Genomic DNA, 16,991 nt, shown 5'->3' on the forward strand with positions numbered 1-16,991 from the left:
AACCTTGATGCGTTCACATCCCACAAAAAAGAAGCTGCTGAAACTAAGCAAGGGAAGGATTATTGCTTGGATGAAACGGAGCTCTGGAGTGAATCAGAGGCTCTTTTGTAATGAACATAACTGATTACTTCAGAAAAAGAACTGAATTTTATCAATGAAAAAAGACTTTTCAGAATTTTATGAAAATTATCTTAATTAATTAAATTGTATTAAATGTGTTTTGTATTGTTAGACAGTCTCCACATTGTTGCATCATGGTGTACTGTTCCACCTCCAGTGGCTGGAAAGAGTAGAAACACACCTGGTCGTAGTATTTATTGATGTACTTGTAGAGCTCGTGCAGTGCCACCAGGTAGTTCAGTTCTCCCGAATAGTTCTGAAACACAAGGCATTGAAGTGAACGGCCACACTGTGTGTGTGTGTGTGTGTGTGTGTGTGTGTGTGTTCTGAGCTGTGGCTGCACTCACCCTGGACAGTTCAGCTAGAGCAGAGTTCATCTCCTGGTCACTGGCTGAGATGGTCTGCCTGATGTCAGCATAGTACCTGCAATAACCATCACTGTAATCAACCTCAAACGTACGACTGATAAAATACGTTTATTTCACAAACACCTGTTCAGTGTTGTCTGAGCAGCTTAAGCAATCCAACCTTTCCACCATCTGTTTGTAGCGGGGGATATCTCTGGCATACAGCAACTTGTTGATGGGCGAATCCTGTTCAAAAAGAAGAAGAACGACATTCAAAGACACAAGAGTAACAGGACGCTGCTGGAAAACTGGCGTTTGCAAATGTACTAACCCGGCCCAGCTTGTGCTCTGCAATCGTGCACGAGTCCATGAAGGTCTGGGCGATCACAGAGAGCACGGCATCCACGTGGTCAGATGCCTGGATGTCGAAGATAAACTGGGGATTCTTCACAATATTGATCCAGAAACGCAGAGGGAGACTGGAGAAACAGTACCGACAGTATTAGACATGACAGAGTCCCACTATCATCTGCCAGCAGCGGTCTCTATCAGACTATCGTCTACCTGTTGGTCTTCCAAATATGGATGGTCTCTGAGTCAGAGATGCCATGTTGTGCTGCCTGCTCATCCAACAGGTCGAAGAAGTACTTGACGGCGAGCGGGACAGGACGGCTCGTGCTCAGGATCACCGTGAAAAGATCGTCCACAAACTTCTGCAGCGTCCCCTGACAAACACAGTAAAGTTCACATTAGAGCATAAGAAAGTGAAAGTGTCAGCACTCTGCTCTTGTCTAGCTAAAAGAATATATGTGTGTGTCTGTTTAACTTTGTAGCGTTGTAGCTTACAAATTAGGAGAACAGCTGTGTGTAGTTTAAAAAACAGCTTGATTTTTAGAAAGTGTGGTACTCCTGTACTCCTCATCTCCTTCCTACAGTCTCTACTCAATGGGACTAGACCCAGATGTGTGTGTTGTACCTTCATGGACAGCAGGCGGGTCAGGTAGATCTCAGGGATAGCCTTGGCCCTCTCTCTCTCCCTCAGGCTGCCTCTGCGGTGTTTGGGCAACTCGGGCTCCTCACTGGCTTTTACCAGATGCCACAGCCTCACTCCACCTTCATCTGCATCCTCCAGCATTGGCGTCTCTGCACACACACAGGTTTGATGCTTGCCTGTGACTCGCTCTCTGGTTTTGCTACTTTTGATTTCCTCCATCTGTCACTTCATGTTCCACATAAACACTCACACAATTTGAAGAACTGAGTAGGGAAATGATCGAATCGTTTTTACTGTCAGTGTGACAGTCAAATAAAGTCTAATGAAAGATGAACTGGCTGACAAGTTGATTTATCTTTTATTTGAACAAACTCACTCTCTCCTGCTATGTAGTCGTGGTTGTCATGGTGAATGTGTTTGGTATGACGAGGGACCAGTGCCACCGTTGCGCCATCTGGGACCTATGGAGGAACACAAACAGCCATTGGTGTCGGCCGTGTCCTATCCCAGGCTATGAAACAGTGTAGTTTGCTTTGTAAAGCATTCAGTGATAACTCTGACCTTGTAATGCTGAAGCGTGTTAAGGCGTTTCCAGCTACCCTGAACCACAGATGTCAAGTCCTCGTCTGACAGGATGAGATGACCGGCAACGCCCGACCTCCACTCTGCATGACAGAAGGCAGACGCACATCAGCACAGTGATTGTGGGACATGCTCATCTTAGCAAACTCGAGCGACTTAACGATGTTCACAAATTCATTCAGGTGCTCCCATCATCAGCTCAGGCTGATGTTATCATGCAGGTACTGACAGTGCTGTAAAATTTAAATTTACCACGTTTTTCTCTCATCTTTGAGGAAAGTGTTGACAGACTGAGCAGTCAGTGAGCTTGGTTTGGATTTGTTTTTGTCACGCTGTAGGGGGCGCTACAGGGCAACAAATATGAAAAGAAGGAACGCTAATTCACGAGCGCTGCACTTATACAGCGCCAAATCACAACAGTCGCCTAAAGGCACTTTATATTGTAAGACCCTATAATAATACATACAGAGAAAAACCCAACAATCACATGGTAGTCAAGGTCCCACCGATGTTTTCCACATCTGTCCTGCTCTCATGCCCCTAAACCCCAGTCTCTGAGAGCCTAGTCCACAGAAGCAAGAGATATTTATCCTTGTAACACTTTTCACGTACATAAGTCAAAAAGTGCAAAGTTATTAAAACATGGTTAAGATGATAGTAGGAATCAAACGACAGGCGTTCAATAAATTAAACATGCCTGTCACAACCCTGAGAGGTGTCAGGCACCACAGCCAAAGCTGAGGCCCCTGAAGCCATCACACAAGTTTACTTGTGAGACACATTTGTGAATGACCTCCCGATTCAGTTATTTCCTTTGTTGCGATGAACTCGTCCTTACAGCTCTGCGACTTCAGTTGGCTCGATGAAGCTGCACACCTGACTTCCCACGTCTGCTCCCAGTTTATGACTCCATATTTCTGCTGGTGTTTTAATGCAAATGAAGCCCTCTCTTTATAGCAGTCAGTGAAACGTCCTGCCTTTCCCCATTTTGTTTTATTGCTTTTCTGGTTGATCATACTGAACTTTCTACTTATCCTGTGAAACTAAGCTCTCTCCTCTTCACTCATTTTACGTCGCTCAGCTAATTTGTTTGGTTATATTTTATCGAGCTGCTCCTTTATTTTATAAAAGGTCCTGTTTACTCTTTTAGATTTCCCAACTTATGGGTAAACTAAAAGAGAGATCATAAAGAGACATAAGTACCAGATTCCTCGAGGCTGACACGAGGTGCATCAGTTTTCAGAGTCTGGTGTGTCACGCAGTGTGTGGTTCTCACCCAAGTCCAGCGACTCGGCGTGCGGCCGGTGTGAGAAGGATGTGCCTTTGTACACCTGATCCAGTAGCTTCTCTTTCACCTGGGTAATGGTGTCGCAGTCCAGTACTTTGGAGGGCACAGGCTGGGTCTCATTGACCCCTCCACCCTGCACCAACACATTCAGTGTCTGCAGGGAAAAGAAGGGTGAAAGGAGGGGAAGACAAAGAAAAATACAACCTCCTTGGGAATTTTTCATTAGAGCCAAAATGGTTATTTATTTCAGTCTAGACTCCCCTCACCAGGGTTTTGTACTCTACGTCCTCTCGCAGCAGGCGGTTGTCGTTCAGGGTGTACTTTGCTTTGCCAGTAACAGCATCCACCGGTCCTTTATCTACCTGGTGCTTTATGGCCCTGAACAGCATGTACAGAGGCTCCCCCGCTGAGTCCTACACACACACACACAAATAATTAACACACTGCAATGCACCAATTCTTACACAGTGCTTCTCTACACACTTCATGTGTTAAAGAAATGTTCTGCTAAGTCAAACCTTGAGGAAAACCTGAGCTTCATATTTTCAGATTGGTGGAGCAGGTCTCCTGTGAATCAGGAGGTTGGTGGTTCTAGAAAGCACGTAGGTGCAGAAATAAGTGCTTCTATGTATGAGTGTAAACAGATGAGGCATAAAGGAGTAGAAAAGCGCTATATAAGAATCAGTGCATGTACTAGAAATGTTTCCACTGTACTGGAGTGACTGGAAGGACTTTCATTCCCCTCTGTGTTTTGACATGTCAGTACTGGAAACTGCTATTTAAAAGTTACTGCTGTGTGCAGCAGCGTGGGTAATTTTTCTATTTACATGTTATACGATATGTAGTTGAGTCATTGGTGCAAATGTGTGTGCAGCAACATGCTCTCAGGGCTCTCTGAATAAACACAAGCACAAATATGTACTTTTCTATGAATGGTGTGATCACAAAACAATAAATTAAGCATGTTTTGTTTTTTTGCTGTGGGAAATTAAAGCGTTTGCGCACTGACTTTAATGAACAAAAAGGACACAGGTCACAGCTTTAGTGGCTGCTTTTTGGAGCTTGGTCCTAATTTCAAAGTCATTATATTCCACTTTAAAATGCCCCCAAGTAAAATCTCAAAGTCTTAAAATGTTTTATATCCCAATATTTTAAAAAAAGACTTATCCCTACTACTGTGCATCACTGCTTTTATGTTGACTCACCCTGAGGAAAGCATAGAGGCAGATAGACATCCAGTTGGTCAGCAGCTTCTCCACCACTGTCTCTGTTCTGCAGAGAATCACACACACTTGCAGCAGCATTGCAGCTTCTGAACATGCCAAAGACTGAATCTATGAGCAGCAGCTTACCTTCGTAACATCAGTTTGGGGTTCTTGGCCACATACTGCTCCACCAGATCATTCAAGAGCGTCTTAAGGATGTCTGTGAAATACTCCAGCTTGCCATGAAGCGCCACCGTCAGCAGCGAAGCCACGTAGGCTCGGTCTCTGGGGGAGAAGGTCCGCTGGCTCTCCAGAGTATGGATGAACTGAGAGGAAAAGAGGAGATGAATCCTCGCTCTGCAAAGCTTCATTTTAGCTGTGATTGTGATAGCGACTACCTTGGTGAGGAACAGCTTGCTGTTGAGCAGGTTGGAAAGCTGCACCAGGCCCTGCTCCACCGTCTGCCGCCGACACTCCTGAACATCCAGGTCTCGTCTCAGAGGAGACTCTCGGTGGCCGGGGAAGAAAATGCGCTCGGCATACATACGGTAGTCCAGGAAGGGGATGCCTGAGCCGACCAGGTCACTGGACATATCCATCATCTCCGTCATCAAGTCTGGATCAAAGTGATTAAGAACACAAAGGTCAGAGGCTGCTGCTACAGGCCAGTGCCAGGAGGCACGAGCTTGTAAATAGCAGCTGGCAGAATAAAATCTGGGGGTTCTCTGCTCTCAGCCTATCGCAACTATAGAGGTGAAGAAAACTGATGAAACATGGGGAAAAGGCCCTCCTATCTCCCGTCTTCATCCATATAGCCGCCGCTCTCTTTTTTCCTCATAATGCTGTACCTGTGAACTCTTTCTTGCAGCGGTCCCTCACACTGGTCTCCAGGTTCTCCAGTTGGATCTGGACCTTCTTATAGTCCCTAAGAGCCTGCTTACTCTTCCTCCTATCAGACGGGAAGAAGGTTTTACATACGATTAGTGGAAATCCAGTCAAACTGTGCAAGAAATTGATTCTGTGGACAGGTGTGTTTCAAATTCAGATTAGCAGTATCTGTCATTCATTCAGTTCATTTTATCAGCTATCTGCTGCAGAATTCTGGCTCAGTTGTAGGGGATTAAATAATTATTTCACTCAGTGACATATAAATCAATTTATAACTTCCATGTAACGTATCCGGGTATTCTGGGTTTATTTGATAGGACGGAGGAAAGTGGGGAGAGAGAAAGAGCAGGTCCAGGGTCAGACTCAAACCTGGGCGTGTGAACTGAGCTTTGAGACATGATTGCATGTCCAAGTGGGCGACCTAAACTGGGACCCAGTACTGCTCATTTCTTTATGTGTGAGCAAACATATGAATTCAGCAGGTAGAGAACCACTGTAGCACTCATCTGCACACTAAACACACAAAAACACAGACTCTCAGTCCACCCACTGACCTGTAAATAAGCACAATTATGAGCACAATGAGGACCACTATGGAGGCTCCAACTCCAACTCCAATCTGAGCCTCTAGTGGGAAGGTGGACAGGCTCAGGTTGTCGTACTGAACCTTGCCGAGATAAAAGTTCAGGTTGCCCATCTGGACCTGAAATACATGTTAAATAAAAAAGTGAGGTGCTTTCAAACTTGAGTGGCCCATCAGGCGCTCACACGGTGGTGACACTCTCATTTTCTCACAGTGAATTCGGGGAGATTGTCAGAGCCCTCTCGCTTCTTGCCGTTTGGTCCTGGTGCAGGCTGCTGTGGTGGTGGCTCACAGTACAGATGGTTGCTGGTCAGGGTTTTCACAGCACATACACCTTCTCCAATCAACACCACCACCTCCTCTTTAGTGATGGCTAGGTCCAGGTGTTCCCCCTGAGAACAGGCAATAAGACATAAGAGATATATGTTATGTCTGCTTATTTTGTCAGTAAATAAATAAAACTGAAACATCGCTGCCTCTCCTCTCACCTCCAGCTGGATGAAGCTGCCTGGGTTATAGCGATATGCCTTAAGAGGGTCCTGTTGGTTCAGGGGTTGCAGGGTGGGGTTACGCTCATAGCTGAATGGCTCAGAGTTCAAACTGCTGAAGTCAAAGCGCAGATTGTCTAGCAAGAACTCCACTGTGACCCGTGACCACCAGATGGTGGAGTCCACCATCGGAGAGCGGCACAGGATGAGGGAGGAGGAGTTTACCTCACAGCGCTCAACGAACTGATGAGAAAGGCAGATTTGGGTCATTTGGGTTAAAAGGTGTGAACGATCACTCGAATGAACTGCTCTGTGCTGAGCAGCACACACCGACCTGTTTGACGGAGCAGAATTGGTCTCCGGGACAGACGGGGTCAGGAACCATCCTAACCGACCTTCCCAGGGTTTTCTTCCATTGCTCTCCTTTGCTCCTCTTCCTCCGCCGTTTCCTCTTCTTGTTTTGGCCGACCGACTGGAAGCGGGAGAGAGTCACCACCATTCGGGGCTCCTGCACCACATCCAGGTTGGATCCAGACAGCTTGATCAGTCGACCGCCACTGTAACAATCCAATCAACCAGAGCAGGTTAAAACGTTGTGATGCATGCTCAATCGCCCAAGTAAGGAAATCCCAAAAAGGTGATTCTGTTTATCTGGACGCAGAAAATTGTCATGTTGATCAATGGTCAAGGAACTGACGTCACAGCTCATTGTTCATTCAGTGGTGCTAGTTTCAGTCATTGTGCAAAAGTACTGTTTATAAGGTTGCAGTGTAGTCACAGTTACAACCCGCAGCCAGCTGAGACTGGATGAAAACGCTACGTCCAAGTGAACAGAATCAAGTTTTTAGAGCTTCAGAGGTATGAATACGTTTTGAAGGCTGAATGTGTGAGGGCTTTCAGACTTACTGCAGGAAGCTCCTGGCTGGTTCGGCACGGGTGATGTTGGGGTTGTTGGTGTAGTGGTAGGCGGGGCTGCTGAGGTGACGCTGGATGCTGCCGTAATGCAGGGTGACCTGGTGGTCTCCTGTTTTATTACTGCTCCCCGTCACACACTGAACACTGTCACTCTGCACCTCTGACACACTGAGGGGGGAACAAAGAAATGATGAGATCCTAAGGTGACACGAGGAGGTCAAAGGTCAGTCTGACCTTACAACCTTAAATGAAGAAAAACAGTAGCACCGACTTTGCATTAACCACAAACAGGCCATTATACGTGTGTGTCTTACATGTTACAGGGGACGTCCCCGACAGTGATGGTAAGGTCAGCGGGGCGACCCGTTAGAAGGTTTTGGCCAGTGATGTTCAGGGATGTTCCCCCCGCCTTGGGGCCTCTTTCAGGTGACACTCCTCTCACAACTGGGTTCTAAGAAGAAGGAGAGAGCAGCTGTATTTCACAGTGTAACACAGCTGTTTGCTTCTTGTTGCATATTAAGAAAGTCTGTCGATAGTGAGAAACAAGGACTTTTGGACTGGCTTGTGTCCTTTCCCAGTTTGCCAAATCCAAGAACTTATTCTTACACTTGGATCCTCTCAGCCTTAATAAGACAGAGATCCAAGGAAATATATGGAAAGAAATTCCAGTGTTTATGTTAAACTATTATCTAATATAGGGAGATGTATTTACACAGATTTATTTAAAAATGTGGACTTGTTGAGAAATATTTGTGATTACTGATCGTGTGGTTAAAATCATTCATCTTAAACGGTTTAAGAAAGGTAAAACTTGGCAAAGATTTCTTGTTTCTTAGATGTGCGACTTCTAATATTGTATGAATTATACTGTTAAAGAATGCAGCCCACATTATGTTATTATGGATATGTGGACCAAAGAGAACAAACAGAAATAATAGCAGATGTTCTCTGCTTCAAACACCTCCAGTGTTAGAACCACAATTTCATTATTTTATAAACAATTAATAAATAGAAAGAATATTATACTAAACTTTCACCTCTTAAAGTCACATTTTTCTCCCAGCAATGTAGGTTTTAGTGTCCTTTGATGCAACAAAAATGCCAAGTTTCACAGACAGGTCAACAAAATCTAATTTACTCTACCTGAATTTAATATACCTGGTAGCTGAATTTCTGTCTGGAGAGGCCAAATTCTCCTCCATTCACTCTCACAGACACATGGTTCGTCTTTAATCCGCTGGCTTTGGTCATGCACACGATTCTGGAAGACCAACATTGCTCTTCAGAAAACCAAGCCATGTTTCTGTAGTTTTCTGATCAGTACAAAGAGAGTCTATGAGAAACAACAGTAGTGCATGCATACCTAGAGGAGACCTCATACAGGTTGGAAATCACTGTGCAGGGCACGTCAGCTACTAACACAGACTGGACGATGTCTTCAGCCTTCTGACCCAGGTTGGAGCCGGAGATGGTCACCATGGTGCCTCCTTCCAACAGGCCAGAGAGTGGATCGACCTGATTGGAGGCAGGAACAAAAAATCCAAACAACCTTTCTAGTTTTTGACCAATGCAAAAGCATTCACAAAAGAAAAAACAGGTCCAACCAAGTGTTTTATTACAATAAATTCAAAGCAAGTGGTGAAGCCACAAATGCAAACACATATTTTTAACCCTGTAAGACCCAACCCATCAAAAATGTACCCATCAGAAAATTCTGATTATTTGGAACTGAGATGTTTACTAACCCTTATAACAAAATCCACAAACGCTGTTGTGAATGATATATTTTTATTACATTTGATACATTGGGAGTTTTTGGCAACTTTTTGTTAACAACAATGTTAATTTTAGACAAAAAAAACGTTTTGTCCATAACATTTTGAAATTATGGCAAGTATTGATCACATTGATGAGATAGAGGTCTCAGAAACTCACGTATCAAATATGATACAAAGGGCATTATAGGGTTAAATTCAGTGCAACTTACACTCTCTGAGGGCATTATTATCACTGACGTCTAACACAAAGAAATGCTGATCAAACAAAAGCTTTTTCAGAGCAGGACTAACAGTATGATTTCCCTCAGAACCTTAAAGTACGTGAGCAACAGCTGTGTCACCATCTTTAACAGCTAATAATTCATTTTCCAAAATATAAACGGATGTAAACTCCCCATATCTTGCGTCTTGTTAAAGTTAACATCTGCTACACATATACTGCTTCACTGTTTCTGAAATAACGTGGTCAGTCTGTGTCCAAGTAACCCCTGTGAGCCAAAAGCTCGAAAGAAAGCTTATTTTGAAGGCATAAAATCAGAATTGTGTTTGTACATTTAGCACTCAGATCATTGGGAAGCTTTATTTAAAGAGGATCTGCTGTTTTCCCTCACTTTCTATCAGACATACTGTTCCAGTTTTTACTTTTTTCTACTCTTGCCTCTGTATGACGTTAAAGAGAAGGGATATCCTCAATTTTGTTTTCCCATTTCCGACAGACAGCTCTGGCTTTGAGCAGAGAAGAGCCTTCCACCTGCTGTTCAAACTTGTGCTTCTGAGGGGCAGCCAATCAGTGGCAAGTTGGTGTAAAGCTTAAACAGATGAAGTGATGAGCTGATGAGGCCTAATGTAAGATAAGGATGTATTACACCTTCGAATAATGACTCCACTAGAACACAAATGGTCTCCAGTATTATAATATCTTCCACTGTCTCAAACCAAAACGTATATCAACAACATGTTCCATCTAACTGTGATGGCTGATCATCATTGTTCTTGTAATTTTGGGACAATAAGTAGTAAGTGAGAGTGATAAGAGGAAGAAGTGAAAACTTGACAATAAAGCCTCCAATTATGATTGTAAGCAGTTCAAATATAAATCCCAGTGCACTGTATTATTTCCCACACTCTGAATACTCACAGAGTGTATGACGGGAGCAGGGCACGTCTGCTGCACAGGTTCACTGCAGGAGTTTGAAAACAGGCAGCTGGCCCTGGGACCGCCACACCACGCACAGCCGTATTTTGGGTCTGCTGTGTGGCAACGGCTGCAGTCAGATCGACCCACAGAGCAGTTGTACAGAGTCACTGAAAGCACAGTAGACATAGAGGAGCAGCAGACAGTTAACATGTGCTCATAATGAAAACTAACAGCAATATGTTTAAAGCACAACAAACTTAATATGACCTTACCATAGAGATCACGAGAAGTGTCTACATGGAAGGTGTCCCTCCTCTTCACATACACCAATGCATTATACTCCTGCACTGGTGCAGAGTATGTGTACTGGACACAAGAAAAAGGCCCCATTTTTTAAGGTAACATTAAAACTAATTATTCATTATCAGTTACACTCCAGACAAGCACTGCTTTACAAACACAGGTAGCAGAAGAAGGGAAATGTTCATCCTGCCTGGGGAGGGTGAACCGGCCTTCATTTAGTTTTACTTTTGCCTTTATTTAATACTGAAGGTAGCAATTTTATGAAGGTACTAATGCTTTATAAACAATATCAGACCTGGTGTAGCTGACATGTGATGTCAAAGCTTGATGGGTTCATGTCATCTGGCTCCACGTAGGCGTCTACCACCACCGTCTGCCCTTCAATAACCAACACACACTCGTAGTCCAGCTCTGCATCCTGAACACACAAACACTGCATGAAAGAGTACACTGGGCAGGCAGCTAACAGGCTCGATGCTGTTGTGTGCTGTACCTGATACAGATGGAGGTTATGTGCCAGTAAAGTGATCTTTCTCTCCACTCTGACAGGGAGCAGTGACGAACCCTGGACCTTCTCAACACACGGACAAGCTGAGGAACCCCAGCTGACATACGAGCCCTCGTCCCCCTGCAGGAGAACAGATCACACGTGTTTATATTCACATACACGCAACATTTACAGTGAGGTGGATCGAACGAACCATTTAATATATTCATTCTTGTTCAGGGTCAGTTTTTACTTTCCCACAAGGGATTGCAATTGATTTCAGTCAGATGCAGGGAGTCATGGGGGGGATGTCGGGATGGGGGCGTGCTCAAGGTGGTGAAGATTTTTGTATAGAGATAATGAAAGAAAGAGTCTGGAAAAAGGAAAGGTGAAGATATTTAGACAAAAGAACAACTGCTGCAACTCAGGAGCAGCCGGGTTTCTTGAAGTCAGTCTGTGCAGTGAAAGGATACAGATTCCAGGTGTGAGACGGAAGAGGAAATGCAGGGAAAGAATGAGAGACTAGGGAATCAGTTGTGAGCTTTGTTCCTATAGTAGGACTCCAGTCAGAAGCTGGAAGCACAGGGAGGGTGCTCACCCTTTCCATGAAGAAGAAGAAGTAGAAGCAGGAGGAGGATTGAGGCGGCTGAACTCACCGGGAGGAAGCCATCAGCTGAATCATACTGGTAGTCCAGCTCTGAGTCAGCATTCAGCAACTGGGGAGGGTAGGACTGGGACATGCGGTCAACCTCCCCATCACCTGAGAGCACGGTGGCAGCTGAAAATGTAGCCGTGTCATTTTCTGCCTGGACAGCACCCTCAGTGTAGTTTTCTGCTTCCTTTCGCCAGAGCGGCACCTCAGAATCAGCAGTTGGGCTTCCTGCCTCAGTGTGCAAGTCTTGCGGTGGTACCAGTGTGGGTGTCTGGGTCGAGTCCAAGTAAAGGGAAGGCTCAGAATCAGCCGGTTCACCCATATGGAAAAGTGTGGGCGGGGGAAAGCCAGGCAGCACCATGGTGGGAGCCTCTGCCAGGGTCAGCGCTTCTTTGGCTGCCTGCCGTTCGCTGGGGGGTAAGGCCGTCACCACCTCTGGTGGCGAGGAGTCTGGGATCATCAGAGGCACGACAAGGTCCAGGTCCCCACTAAGACCATCAGCCACGGTGACGGGCATCAGCTCTGCCGTGGCCATCGTGACACTCTGTGTAGCTACAGCATCTTCCCAGTCACTGTGTGTGACAGTCTCAGAGGCTTCACTCTCTTCTTCTTCTCTGGTGGTGACCTCCAGGCCTGGAGAGGTGCTGGGTGGTAGAGTGGGAGGCTGAGGGGGCAGGGTCGTGCCCGGGTGGGTTGGCTCATGGCTGGTACTGGTGTATGAAAGAGTAGGCGTTGTTAAGTCCTTAGTGGTAGCTATGGTGATGGCGGCTGCGGTTGTTGTTGTCTTCGTCGTGGCAGTAGTTGGTGTGGTAGGAGGAGTTGTGGGGGTAGCTGTTGTGGTAGTGGTGGCTGTGATGACTTTAATAGCTTTGGTTGTAGGAGGAGAGGAGGTAGGTAGTTTAAACTGGGGGAGGAGGAGGAAAAGACGAGGAGAGGGTGAGGCAGAAGGAAAAAATAAAAAGGAAAAATCAAGGAAAAAAGAGACCATGTGATCTGAGGTTAATGTGGCTCATGACACCTGAAAGACAGTGATTTGTGTTAGCAGCACTGGTTTTAACCCATCTTAAAATGCCTCTGGGCAACTGTTTTGAAGTGTTATAAAAACAAACAAACAACTAATTTCAGTCGGTTTTACTGCCCACAACCTCTAAAAGGTTGTACCACATTACACAAGAGTCCACTCATGCAAAGTGTAACGACAGCGCAACTATTCTGCAGTTCAAGACTCCACAGGAAACCTTAATCAAAGAGAAGAATGCACATCTTTGGCTTATGGGCGACGAACTGACTGATGAATGCAAATGAAGCTCCAGTTCAAACTGGTGATCAGTCGGTGCTTTTCCTACAATGTCTGCATGTGACGTCACGCTGCAGCTTACATGTTGGTTGTAGATGATCACTCCCTCCTCACAGGTGGGCTTGTGGGTACACGCATGCTGGTGGACGCACCAGTTACAGCCCCATCGGCTTAAAACACAACCACGGCATCTGCACACAGACAGGATAGAAATTGCCTTAGCGACTGTACAAGCCTCTTTTCAAGATGAGAGGCAAACAGTGATGCAGGATTAGGAGCTATGAGAAGAACGGCTCTAATAGAAGCAGATCTAACTGTTGGAAGTCTCACAGATTGATCAACACGCACCAATCTGAGTGTGTGCGTGTAATTTATGACAACACAGGTTATTATTAACTCCTAAATACAATGAAAGTGTTATTTGGGATTTACACAACACTACAATCATTATAAGCCATATTTAGTGAAACAGGATGTACATGCTACTTCAAGTCTGGAAATTTATTCAAGTTTTAAAGATTTTAAATTTCTTCTATGTACAAACTGAAACCCAGTACAACCTCTGACTGTAATTCTATTGTTTTTTGGCCATTCTCTACTTGTGTCTTTCATTATATGTCTTTCATAATGCATCTATGAGCCGCTGCTCATAGATGCATTATTCTGATATCTGATTGTTGTAGTTACTCTGTTGTTCTCACTGGTCATTTCTACCTGCACGACTCAATAATTTCAATAAAACTTGCCAATTGCCAAGTAAGCGAGCCTTACTTGGCAATTTCTAAAACCCAGGGTCACAGGCTTGAACAGGGGAATTAAAAAGAGGACAGTGAGTGGGCGGAAATACAGACACAGATATAATAACGAAGGGCGCAAGGTGAACTGATGGAGGGACAAAGAGTGACCCAGGTACTAAACAGAAAAGCACAGACTCTGATGGTGAGTGAGACTCGATTAAAGGGTCTGCATGAACAGCACAGATCAGGAGGAGACAGACAGAGAGCACAGCTGATAAATCATCGGCGATAACTCACGGCTGGCTGCCAGACAGCTGCTTAACGGCTGTGCAGTCGTAGAAGGTGAAATCCCTTGCCGTGACCGTGACGTTGCCAAAACGTAGAGACAAGGTGACTGTGACAAAATCTGACAAGAAAACACAGATAGGAGCACAGCCTGAGGAAAGAGAACATAAAAGTTTCTGCTCAGAGCGCAGCGCTGAGCGAGCACAGTAAGAAAAATATTTGGTCAGGCTTACCGTCTCTGATCCACCGAGTCTCGAGAACGAGCTGCACAAGCCGAGGGAACATAGAGGCCTAATGAAACCCATGTGCACCATCCTTGGGGTGCACAAGGACGGTGACAAACACAAACACAGCAGCTTCCCTACAAATGTTCAGTTTGATGGATGTTTAAAACGGGGAGCAGTTGTGTACCACATCTACAGTATCTCCTCATAAAGAGCAGAAACTGTGATCAAAAGGACTCGAAGTCCTGACCTGAGCCGTTTCCTTAAACTAGTACAGAGTCTGTTTGGGGACTAGAGAGAAAAAACCCAGTTTGTGTCACCACTCGTTAAACTGTGTTTACTATACCTACTGAGATGTGTGTTCAAAGGCTTCCTTTAGAACTGCTCATTCAAATTACATACAGTAAGTGAGGGATTGAACTTATTTGGTTCAGCTTTGGAAAGGCAAGAACAAAATTAGCTCACTTAACCAGAAAAAAACAACAGACCACCTGAGACAGTAAATTAAGGAAGAGTCACAGACAACCTTTGTAGCCTTTAAGGGCCTGTTTGAGACTTGGCTGCAGATTTTCATCTTGTTAGGACTTGTTGTGATGAGGACACGGCAACTTTCAGCCAAAATAAGAACTGATCAAGAAAAAAAAAGTTAAACTCTGCCACGTTTGAAGCGGCTCCGACGAACAGCTGTTGAGAGAGACCAAGAACGGACATACGAGACTTCTTTGATCACTAGTAACAACATGCCACAGACTCCAAACACTCGATTACACCGATGTTGTGCCACAGCTCCCAGTTCAGTCTCTTGCAGTTTGAGGCTAATACACAATATTTATGGAGCAATTATCAGTGTATTTACAACAAAAATGTCAGAATATAACTGTAACCCGACTGATTCCTGGTGAGCCCTACACCCTGAGAACAACAACAAACATGGGAACCACACTCTACGTGAGAGTTTCTCTCATAACATGAATGTTTGGGTGAATGTGTTCTCTACAGAGGCTTCGGGTTTTCTTTTTTATTTACAGTCTCCTCATTACCACTGACTTACAAGCAGCCTTCACTGCACCAGACAGTCAGGAAACACAAAGCATGTATTTCAAAGCAAGCAGTCCGTGGATGAAACCGGTTTATGCTTTCAAATACAGATTACTCCCTGCTGTGTAAGATGGCCTAGAAAAAATGGATTTGGTTAGCCATTTTTTTCTAGGCCATTCACTGGCATAACAATTGAACTGTAAATGGCATGTCTGGTCTGGTCATGCAAATCCTCCAGGGTGCAGGCAAATCCTCCAATCACAAAGTTGAAACATGCAAACGAGTGAATAAACGCCAACAGCATCAGATTTGCAGGGAAAAACCCCCAATAGAAAACACTCACCTTGTCCTCGAAAAACCAAAGGCACCCTGCTGGTGTCGGGAGAACGGCAGGTGACCCCGGTCTCTGTGATGGTAGCAGGAGTGTGGCTGTCCTGGAAGTAGCAAGAGTACGACTCCCCGTTTTCTAACACTGGAAGTCTTGGGATGGACAGAGACACCTGAGAGAAATACAGAACTGTCATGAGCTGCTGACAGAATGTGGCACAGACCTGTGGCGTTTCAGGGTACAGTGAAGGTCATGCTGAGAGTAAGCGATTAAGCTGTCTGAACACATAAATCCTATCTGTTCTTTTGTAAACGTCCATGTGGAATAATTAGATTTGAAAACTAAATTGCACTCCCCGCTGATGGAGCATGAATCATACTGACAAAGGTTTGGTTTTATGTTTGGCTCCAGCTGCTGTGTTGCTTATTCACGTAATGTTTCTGCTCCTGTAGTACCGGGCGTCTCAAGGACAGGCAAAATTAATGCATTAGATACTGTAACAATAATGGATATCCCATGAATAGACCATCATAAATACAAAGAGGAGCTGCTAACTAAAACAAACCTCCTGTAAACCAGTAGATTTCTGTCAGTTCATCCCAGTGTCACTTGAACACAGCATGTACAGAGCTGCTGTGGTCCTTAGGATTGATTCTCAGTTTGAATCCATGTCCTGCCAGAACTGGTTGAATTTGGTTATTTTTTGTTATCCACTGGATCAGTGGGCTTTTTTCAGCTCGTGGATTCTTGTATCTCACAGAGTAGAAATGCTACACGAGGAGCCTGTTATAAAACTAGCTCCCTAATTGGTCAGTATTAAAAGGTGTACCATGTGTGAGCTGCCAGAAGAGAAAACGATCCTCACTGCCACTACTGTAGCTGTCAGGCTATCACACTACCAGCTATAGGTACATTTAACTCATGCAGCTCCATGTTACAATATTATTATTACATTAGTAATAAATAGTTATATTTCCATTTATATCCTCTGGAACTAGAAATCATTTAGAGCCAGGCAAACACAGGCTGATGGGAGAAACCACAGTGTGGATGTGTTTCTGTTGCCATCTTTCACGCAGATATTGTGCTATGCTAGGACATGACAGGACACAAGCCAGTCACTCTCTTCTTGATACCCTCACACTTAAACCCACTGACATCGTACCCACATGCCCAGGTACACCAAATGTAGCAGCTCAACTGATAAGGGATAACTTGGGAGTGTTTTGGTATGTGAGGAGACTATTATTACAGCCAGAGTGGGGATATCTACAGATTCTGTCATGAAGATTTTCTTCAGAGAAACTTCTAGGA

General features: G+C 44.7%; 1 protein-coding gene across 2 annotated transcripts in view; it reads right to left on the minus strand.

The window, feature by feature from the left end:
* plxnb1b (plexin b1b) overlaps positions 1-16,991 on the minus strand; it is a 94,768-nt gene that overhangs the window by 4,843 nt on the left and 72,934 nt on the right. For both annotated transcript variants that reach the window (XM_026169110.2, XM_026169109.2), the window contains exons 8-37: positions 15,693-15,849; positions 14,100-14,208; positions 13,148-13,256; positions 11,773-12,672; positions 11,123-11,257; positions 10,925-11,047; positions 10,599-10,692; positions 10,327-10,493; positions 8,774-8,925; positions 8,569-8,671; positions 7,725-7,861; positions 7,402-7,578; positions 6,830-7,052; positions 6,496-6,738; positions 6,220-6,399; positions 5,979-6,127; positions 5,385-5,485; positions 4,935-5,152; positions 4,684-4,862; positions 4,537-4,603; positions 3,598-3,744; positions 3,320-3,485; positions 2,023-2,126; positions 1,838-1,922; positions 1,444-1,610; positions 1,032-1,192; positions 799-946; positions 649-713; positions 468-543; positions 302-376 (exon numbers count right to left, since the gene is read on the minus strand). In XM_026169110.2, the coding sequence (XP_026024895.2) occupies positions 302-376; positions 468-543; positions 649-713; positions 799-946; positions 1,032-1,192; positions 1,444-1,610; positions 1,838-1,922; positions 2,023-2,126; positions 3,320-3,485; positions 3,598-3,744; positions 4,537-4,603; positions 4,684-4,862; positions 4,935-5,152; positions 5,385-5,485; positions 5,979-6,127; positions 6,220-6,399; positions 6,496-6,738; positions 6,830-7,052; positions 7,402-7,578; positions 7,725-7,861; positions 8,569-8,671; positions 8,774-8,925; positions 10,327-10,493; positions 10,599-10,692; positions 10,925-11,047; positions 11,123-11,257; positions 11,773-12,672; positions 13,148-13,256; positions 14,100-14,208; positions 15,693-15,849 (4,917 nt within the window). The remainder of the gene's footprint in view (positions 1-301; positions 377-467; positions 544-648; positions 714-798; positions 947-1,031; positions 1,193-1,443; positions 1,611-1,837; positions 1,923-2,022; positions 2,127-3,319; positions 3,486-3,597; positions 3,745-4,536; positions 4,604-4,683; positions 4,863-4,934; positions 5,153-5,384; positions 5,486-5,978; positions 6,128-6,219; positions 6,400-6,495; positions 6,739-6,829; positions 7,053-7,401; positions 7,579-7,724; positions 7,862-8,568; positions 8,672-8,773; positions 8,926-10,326; positions 10,494-10,598; positions 10,693-10,924; positions 11,048-11,122; positions 11,258-11,772; positions 12,673-13,147; positions 13,257-14,099; positions 14,209-15,692; positions 15,850-16,991) is intronic.

Source organism: Astatotilapia calliptera, chromosome 5 (genome assembly GCF_964374335.1).
Source record: "Astatotilapia calliptera chromosome 5, fAstCal68.1, whole genome shotgun sequence".
In the NCBI taxonomy this organism is placed as follows: Eukaryota; Metazoa; Chordata; class Actinopteri; order Cichliformes; family Cichlidae; genus Astatotilapia; species Astatotilapia calliptera.